This window comes from Rhinopithecus bieti, unplaced genomic scaffold (assembly GCF_001698545.2).
Source record: "Rhinopithecus bieti isolate Rb0 unplaced genomic scaffold, ASM169854v2 scaffold_5889, whole genome shotgun sequence".
Taxonomy (NCBI): Eukaryota; Metazoa; Chordata; class Mammalia; order Primates; family Cercopithecidae; genus Rhinopithecus; species Rhinopithecus bieti.
The window spans coordinates 3,660,014-3,667,924 of NW_016805277.1; the positions used below are offsets into that span (position 1 = coordinate 3,660,014).

At 45.1% G+C, this 7,911-nt stretch overlaps 1 protein-coding gene across 2 annotated transcripts in view; it reads left to right on the top strand.

Moving 5' to 3' along the window:
- Positions 1-7,911, top strand: part of PKNOX1 (PBX/knotted 1 homeobox 1) — a 76,769-nt gene that overhangs the window by 45,624 nt on the left and 23,234 nt on the right. For both annotated transcript variants that reach the window (XM_017872044.1, XM_017872046.1), the window contains exons 3-5: positions 298-425; positions 2,695-2,866; positions 5,717-5,887. In XM_017872044.1, coding sequence (XP_017727533.1) covers positions 298-425; positions 2,695-2,866; positions 5,717-5,887 — 471 coding nt within the window. The remainder of the gene's footprint in view (positions 1-297; positions 426-2,694; positions 2,867-5,716; positions 5,888-7,911) is intronic.

The following is a 7,911-nucleotide window of genomic DNA, read 5'->3' on the forward strand; positions in this document are numbered from 1 at the left end:
GAGGAGGAAGATTGCATGTGTGCCATTCTCTTCAGTAGGGCACTGCCAGTGTTATTTTAAAATCATGAGCATTTCACAGACATCGGTTATTTCAGTTCTTAAGCAGTTTGGAAATTTTACCTTTATCTGTTTTAAAGCACGTTAAATTCAAAGCTGTTTTGTTGGTAGTATTCCTTACATATGATTGCAGTCATACCGCTGTCTGGCAATTCCCCACTCCGACTGCATTCCTGTTGCGCTGGAGTACCTAGTAGTAGTTTGTGTGTGCTAATAAGAATTGTTTTCCTCCTTTTACAGATGCAAGTAGTAACAGAGTTAAAGACAGAACAAGATCCAAACTGCTCTGAACCCGATGGAGAAGGAGTGAGCCCTCCCCCTGTGGAGTCTCAGACCCCGATGGATGTGGACAAGCAGGCCATTTATAGGTAGTGCTGGGGGTGCCGGCTGTGGGGGCACTCAGAGGAGTGAGGAGCGTCAACAAGTTTGTTAAAAGGAACACTAGAACTAGTAGTGAGGCAGAGTTGTGAGGTGCCATTATGCTGTGATAACTGCTCGGCTGAAAATTGTCTCAGATTAAGATGTTATTTCTGGCCAGGCATGGTGGCTCATGCCTGTAATCCCAGCACTTTGGGAGGCTGAGGCGGGTGGATCACTTGAGGTTAAGAGTTCGAGACCAGCCTGGCAACATGGTGAAACCCCGTCTCTACTAAAAATACAAAAATTAGCCAGACATGGTGACATATGTCTGTAATCTCACCTACTTGGGAGGCTGAGGCAGGAGAATCACTTGAACCGGGGAGGTGGAGGTTGCATTGAGCTGAGATTGTGCCATTGCACTCCAGCCTGGGCAACAAGAGTGAAACTCTGTCTCACACATACACACACAAAGATGTTATTTCTAATACCTAAAAAAGTTTTAGAATATAAATCTATAAATTTATTGACATCACTCTGACACTAAGACCAAAAACAATACCAGGGAAATACAGGCCAGTATCCTTCACGAACTTAGATGTAAAAATCATCAATACAATATTAACAAATCAATTCTAGCAATATGTGAAAAGAATAATACATAGTGACCAAGTCAGGTTTTTCCTGGGAATGCCAGACTGGTTTAGTGTTTAAAAGTCGATCAGGCCAGGCACAGTGGTTCACCCCTGTAATCCCAGCACTTTGGGAGGCCGAGGCGGGTGGATCACCTGAGGTCAGGAGTTCTAGACCAGACTGGCCAACATGGTGAAACCCTGTCTTTACCAAAAAATATAAATATTAGCCGGGTGTGGTGGTGCATTCCTGTAGTCCCAGCTACTCTGGGGGCCGAGGGGGGAGAATCACTTGAACCTGGTAGGCTGAGGTTGCAGTCAGCTGAGATCGTGCCACTGCACTCCAGTCTGGGTGACAGAGAGTGAGACCCTATCTCAAAAAAAAAAAAAAATTTTTTTTTTTAAAGTTCAGCATAGAATTACATATAAGTCAGCAGTTCTACTTCTATGCATATATATACCTAAGACAAATGAGAAAAGTCCACACAAAAACGTGTACATGAATCTTCATAGCAGCACTGCCTGTCATGGCCAAAAGCTGGAAACAGTGCCCGTGCCCATCAACTAATGAATGAACAGACATATTATGGCATCTCCATGCAATGCAATAATATTTAGCAGTAAAAGGAATGAAGTGGCAGGTGCAGTGGCTTATGCCTGTAATCCCAGGACTTTGGGAGGCCAAGTCGGGTAGATCACTTTAGGTGAGGAGTTCGAGACCAGCCTGGCCAAAAATGGTGAAATCTTGTCTGTACTAAAAATACAAAAATTAGGCCAGGTGTGGTGGCTCACGCCTGTAATCCCAGCGCTTTGGGAGGCTGAGTTGGGCAGATCATCTGAGGTCAGGAGTTTGAGACCAGCCTAACCAACATGGAGAAACCCCATCTCTACTAAAAGTACAAAATTAGCCTAGTCCTAGTGGTGCATGCCTATAGTCCCAGCTACTCGGGAGCCTGTGGCAGGAGAATCACTTGAACCCAGGAGGCAGAGGTTGCGGTGAACTGAGATCACGCCATTGCACTCCAGCCTGGGCAACGAGAGCGAAACTCCGTCTCAAAAAATAAAACAAATTAGCCAGGCATCATGGCAGGTGCCTGTAGTCCCAGCTACTTGAGGGGCTGAGTAGAAGAATCGCTTAAACCCAGGAGGCAGAGGTTGTAGTGACCCGAGATCCGGCCACTGCACTCCAGCTTGGGCCACAGAGCGAGACTCCGTCTCAAAAAAAAAAAAAAGGACTGATACCTGCTACAACACTGGTGAGCCTTGGACACATTATGCCGAGGGAAACAAGCCGGACACCACGGTCACATGTTATAGGATTCCCATTCATACGGAATGTCTAGAAGAGGCAAATGTATAGAGATAGCAAGTAGGTTCTAGTCGGCTGGGGTTTGGGAAACAGTGGAGAATGACTGCTATTAGATACAGGGTTTCTTTGCGGGGATGATGGAAATGTTCTAAAGTTGACGGTGGCAATGGCTGTGCAACTCTAAAAACCGTTGAATTGCATACTTTACATGGATGAACTGTGTGGTATGTGACTTTTCACCCAACAGAGGTGTTAGGTTAAGTAGTGCAGGCGTACATGAGAAGACATTCTCATGGAGATGTAGAATGTAAATGGATTCTTTCTTTCTTTTCTCCTCAGGCATCCACTATTTCCATTATTAGCTTTGTTGTTTGAAAAATGTGAACAATCTACACAGGGCTCCGAAGGCACAACTTCTGCCAGTTTTGATGTAGACATCGAAAATTTTGTAAGGAAGCAAGAGAAAGAAGGGAAACCTTTCTTCTGTGAAGATCCAGAAACTGACAATTTAGTAAGTGAAATACATTTTATTTTTCAAAATGTGAAATCTGTTTATGAAATTTTAGGCTTCTAAGTAGAACTTTAGACTGCTTGTAGTTCTGCTAAAGGAGAGACTCATACAACTCTAAAAGAACTAATTTTTATGGTATGTGTAATGTGGATATTCCCAAGGCTTCCAGCCTTCTCTAGGTATCTTTTATTTATTTAGTTTTTATTTTTAAATTTATTTTATTTGTGTAGACGCATCTTACTGTGTTCCCCAGGATGGTCTCAAACTCCTGGCCTCAAGCAATCCTCCCTCCTTGGCCTCCCAAGGCCCAACCTCCCCTTTCCTTTAGAAATCAAATAAAGGCCGGGTGCGGTAGCTCACGCCTGTAATCCCAGCAGTTTGGGAGGCTGAGATGGGCAGATCACGAAGTTAGGAGATCGAGACTATCCTGGCTAACACTGTGAAACCTCGTGTCTACTAAAAATTCAAAAAATTAGCTGGGCGTGGTGGCGGGCGCCTGTAGTCCCAGCTACTCAGGAGGCTGAGGCCAGAGAATGGCATGAACCCGGGAGGCGGAGCTTGCAGTGAACCGAGATGGCGCCACTGCACTCCAGCCTGGGCAACAGAGTGAGACTCCATCTCAGAAAAAAAAAAAATCAAATAAAACAGGCTGGGCACGGTGGCTCACACTTGTAATCCCAGCACTTTGGGAGGCCGAGATGGGTGGATCACAAGGCCAGGAATTCGAGACCAGCTTGGCCAACGTGGCAAAACCCCGTGTCTACTAAAAATACAAAATTAGCCAGGCGTGGTGGCATACACCTGTAGTCCCAGCTACTCAGGAGACTGAGGCAGGAGAAGCACTTGAAACCAGGAGGCAGAGGTTGCAGTGAGCTGAGATTGTGCCACTGCACTCCAGCCTGGGTGACTGAGTGAGACTCTGTCTCAAAAAAAAAAAAAAAAAAAAAAAAAAAATCAAATCAAATAATTTGAGTCTCCATGCCAGATGGACACGGGGATTCAGTTCTCTCTGCACAGCGTTTGTAAAGGTCCGTGGGGCTGGACTGTTCGGGTGACATGTCTGTGACCTGCATCTGTCCTTGGTTTATCATGGACATGGACACAGACTTGAGCTGTATTCTCCAAGACAGCTCTGTCTTGAGGCTGACAGTGATTTGTGGTGCCCTCCTCCCAGGGCCAGGGCTCCAAAATCCAGCGTTTTCTGTGCCCTCCGGAGGCAACGGAGAACTCCTTGGTTCCGTCATCACTGGATCGCTCTGAGCGAGCTGTGCCTGAGGCACCCGTGCAGCGCTGCCAGCTTGGTCTGGGCAGGCCACCCTCTCTGGGTCTGCTCTCCTGCCAGAGTGTAACCACCATGTTTGCTTCTCGGAGCTGGGTACATAAAGATCTGGCATCAGGGAACCTTCACTGGATTCCCTTTGAGCCATCTTGGTCCCATATCAAAACCCTGGTTAGGGCCTTCAATAGAAAAGTTTTTTGGAAAACTATTTTTTCCTGAATAAATTGCGGAGGTATTAGTTTTTAAGAAAATTCTGATTATATACTTGATGCTTACCACCAAATAGATTTTGTGGCTGAGTTATCTGACTTGGATCTGTCTCCTCCTCTCTGAGATGAGACTAACAGTACATGCTCTTTGGGGGTGAGGATCCGATGCTCTCTCCACCCGTGAGTCTGTGGTCCACATCCATCTTCCCATTGGCTCACACCTGGCTTGGCCCAGTGAGTAGAGCACAGGTGTCCTCTGCACCCCACCAGGCTGGCAGGGACCAAGGTTCTCCTGACCGGTGAGTGTTTAGCACAGGGCCTAGCAGAGCTTGACACTCCATCATTCTTGTTGATTGATTCATTTATTCACTGCATAGATACTTATGAATTACTACCACCAGATTTACAGGTGAAGGAGATGGGCTTCGGAGTTGCTGATTCATAGGCAACGGGTATTTATGATAATGGCTGCATTATTGGTATTAGTTATCTACTGCTGTGGGACAAATTACCCCAGAATGTAGTTACTTAAGATAAAACGATACAACTTTGGCCAGGCTCGGTGGCTCACGCCTGTAATCCCAGCACTTTGGGAGGCCGAGGCAAGTGGATCACCTGAGGTCAGGAGTTCGTGAACAGCCTGACCAACATGGTGAAACCCCTTCTCTACTAAAAATACAAAAATTAGCTGGGCGTGGTGGTGCATGTCTGTAATCCCAACTACTCAGGAGGCTGAGGCAGGAGAATCACTTGAACCCAGGAGGCGGAGGTTGTAGTGAGCTGAGATCACACCATTGCACTCCAGCCTTCAGCCTGGGCAACGAGAGTGAAACTCTGTCTCAAAACAAAAACAAAAACAAAAAAAATGATATAACTTTTAGAAAAATCACAAGAGAAAATCTTGAGGATCTAGGACTAGGCAAAGAGTTCTTAGACTTGACACCAAAATGGAACTTTATGGAAATGTGGCACCACCGAGGGTGAGTATGGATGTGTCCCTCTTTGTGGATGCAGAAACAGAAGTAGATGAGGGTGAGTCACTTGTCCTGCCTGCCACAGAGCGAGTCAGTGGAAGGGCTAGGCTTCGGCTCACAGCGCACACACCTAGCACTGGGATGCGCTGAGGTCACCACCATGCGCCTTTGTCTTCCCTGCACACCAGATGCAGCCAGATACCAAAGCCCAGGGCAGTGGCACTGGAACAACTCATCAGTTTAGAGGATTTCTGATGTTATTCCACTTTCGTTATTGGCAGTAGAGATGGTTCCATCTAATAACTAAGAACTGGTATGTAGGATCATGATAACTTACAGTAAGTAATGCTACCTTTTTCTCTGAAAGTCTTCATTTTCTCTGCTCTAGATGGTAAAAGCAATCCAGGTTTTGCGCATTCATCTTCTTGAGCTGGAAAAGGTTAACGAACTCTGCAAAGATTTCTGCAGTCGATACATTGCTTGTTTAAAAACGAAAATGAACAGTGAAACTCTATTGAGTGGAGAGCCTGGAAGCCCATACTCACCGGTGCAGTCCCAGGTACTTATGTTTGGGGGTCTCGCTTTCCCTCTCTGCCACTGTGAACATCTGCATTGAGTCATGAGACCACCAGCTCTTTCAGAATTCACTGGGTCATTTTAATGACTTTCTACAAGAAGGACCCTCTAAGTCTCTGAGCCTAGCCTGGTTTGGGAATGAACTCCCTCAGGGTATGAAGTGAGTCCTCAATCTGCATACTGGGACACCGGTCCCATGTTTATGGAAGGCACAATTCCATTTCATTTCTTTCTTTTATTCTTAAAATATTTTATTTTTTCTTTTAAAAAAATTGTGTAAAATATACATAATATAAAATTTACCATCTTAGCTATTTTAAAATGTGCAGTTCAGTGGTGTTAAGTTTATTCACATTGTTGGGCAGCCATCAACACCATCCATCTCCAGAACTTTCTCATCTTCTCAAACTCAGACTCTGACCCTATTAAACACTCATTCCGGATTCCCCCTCCCCTAGCCCCTGGCACCCACCATTCTGCTGTCTGTCTCTGTGAATTCAACTACTCCGGGTCTCTCATGTTAAGCAGAATCATACAGTGTTTGTCCTTCTGGGTCCTTTGCTTGTTTCATTGTGCAGAATGCCTGTAAGGTTCTTCCATGAGGAAGCACTATTGTGTTTTAGCCATTCTGATGATCCGTAGTGATATTAATATTTCTTTGTGGTTTTAATTTTCATTTCCCTGATGACTAATGATGTTGAACATTATTATGCCCTCTGTGTATTTTATTTGATAAAATGTCTGCTGCTTATGTCTTTTGCCCATTTTTTAATTGGATTTTTTTTTTTTTTTTTTTTTTTTTTTTTTTTTTTTTTTTTTGAGACGGAGTCTCGCTCTGTTGCCCAGGTTGGAGTGCAGTGGCCAGATCTCAGCTCACTGCAAGCTCCGCCTCCCGGGTTTACGCCATTCTCCTGCCTCAGCCTCCCGAGTAGGTGGGACTACAAGCGCCCGCCACCTCGCCCGGCTAGTTTTTTATATTTTTTAGTAGAGACGGGGTTTCACCGGGTTAGCCAGGAGGGTCTCGATCTCCTGACCTCGTGATCCGCCCGTCTCGGCCTCCCAAAGTGCTGGGATTACAGGCTTGAGCCACCGCGCCCGGCCTTTCCTAGAAGTTTTTAGAGACAAGGTCTCTATGTTGCCCAGGCTGGTCCCAAACTCCTGGGCTCAAGCGTGAACCACCATGCCCGGCCTCAAGAGTTTTATAGTTTTACATTTTACATTTAAATCAGTGATCCATTTTGAGTTGATTTTTGTATAGAATAAGTCTCAAAACTATGTAGATTGTTTCCTCCCATCCTGTTATTCCTTTTCAAAATTGTTTTAGCTATTCTGGTTCCTTTGCCTGTCCACATAAATTTTAGAATGCTCTTGTCTAGAGCTACAAAAAAATCTTACTGAGATTTTGATAGGAATTGCATTATACCTGTATATCATTCTGGGAAGAATTGAGATCTTTACTGTGTTGAGTCTTCCAATCCACAGCTATGGCATGTCTCTTCATTCATTGACAACTCTGATTTCTTTCATCAGTGTTTTGTAGTTTTTGACACATAAGTTGTGTACATGTGTTTTTAGAATTACACCCAAGCATTTCCTTTCCTGGCCTGTGCCATCTTGAATAAGAGTGGCAAAAGCAGACATTCTTGCCTTGTCACCGCCTTAGGGGACACCTTTCAGTCACTCACTGTTGATGATGTTGGTTGCAGGTTTTTTTCTAGATGCTCTTTACTAAGTTGAGGGGGTTCTCCTATTTTTTTTTTTTTTTTTTTTTTTTTTTTTTTTGAGGCAGAGTCTCGCTCTGTAGCCCAGGCTGGAGTGCTGTGGCATGATCTCAGCTCACTGCAAGCTCCGCCTCCCGGGTTCACGCCATTCTCCTGCCTCAGCCTCCCGAGTATAGCTGGGACTACAGGCACCCGCCACCACGACCGGCTAATTTTTTGTATTTTTAGTAGAGATGGGGTTTCACCGTGTTAGCCAGGATGGTCTCGATCTCCTCACCTCGTGATC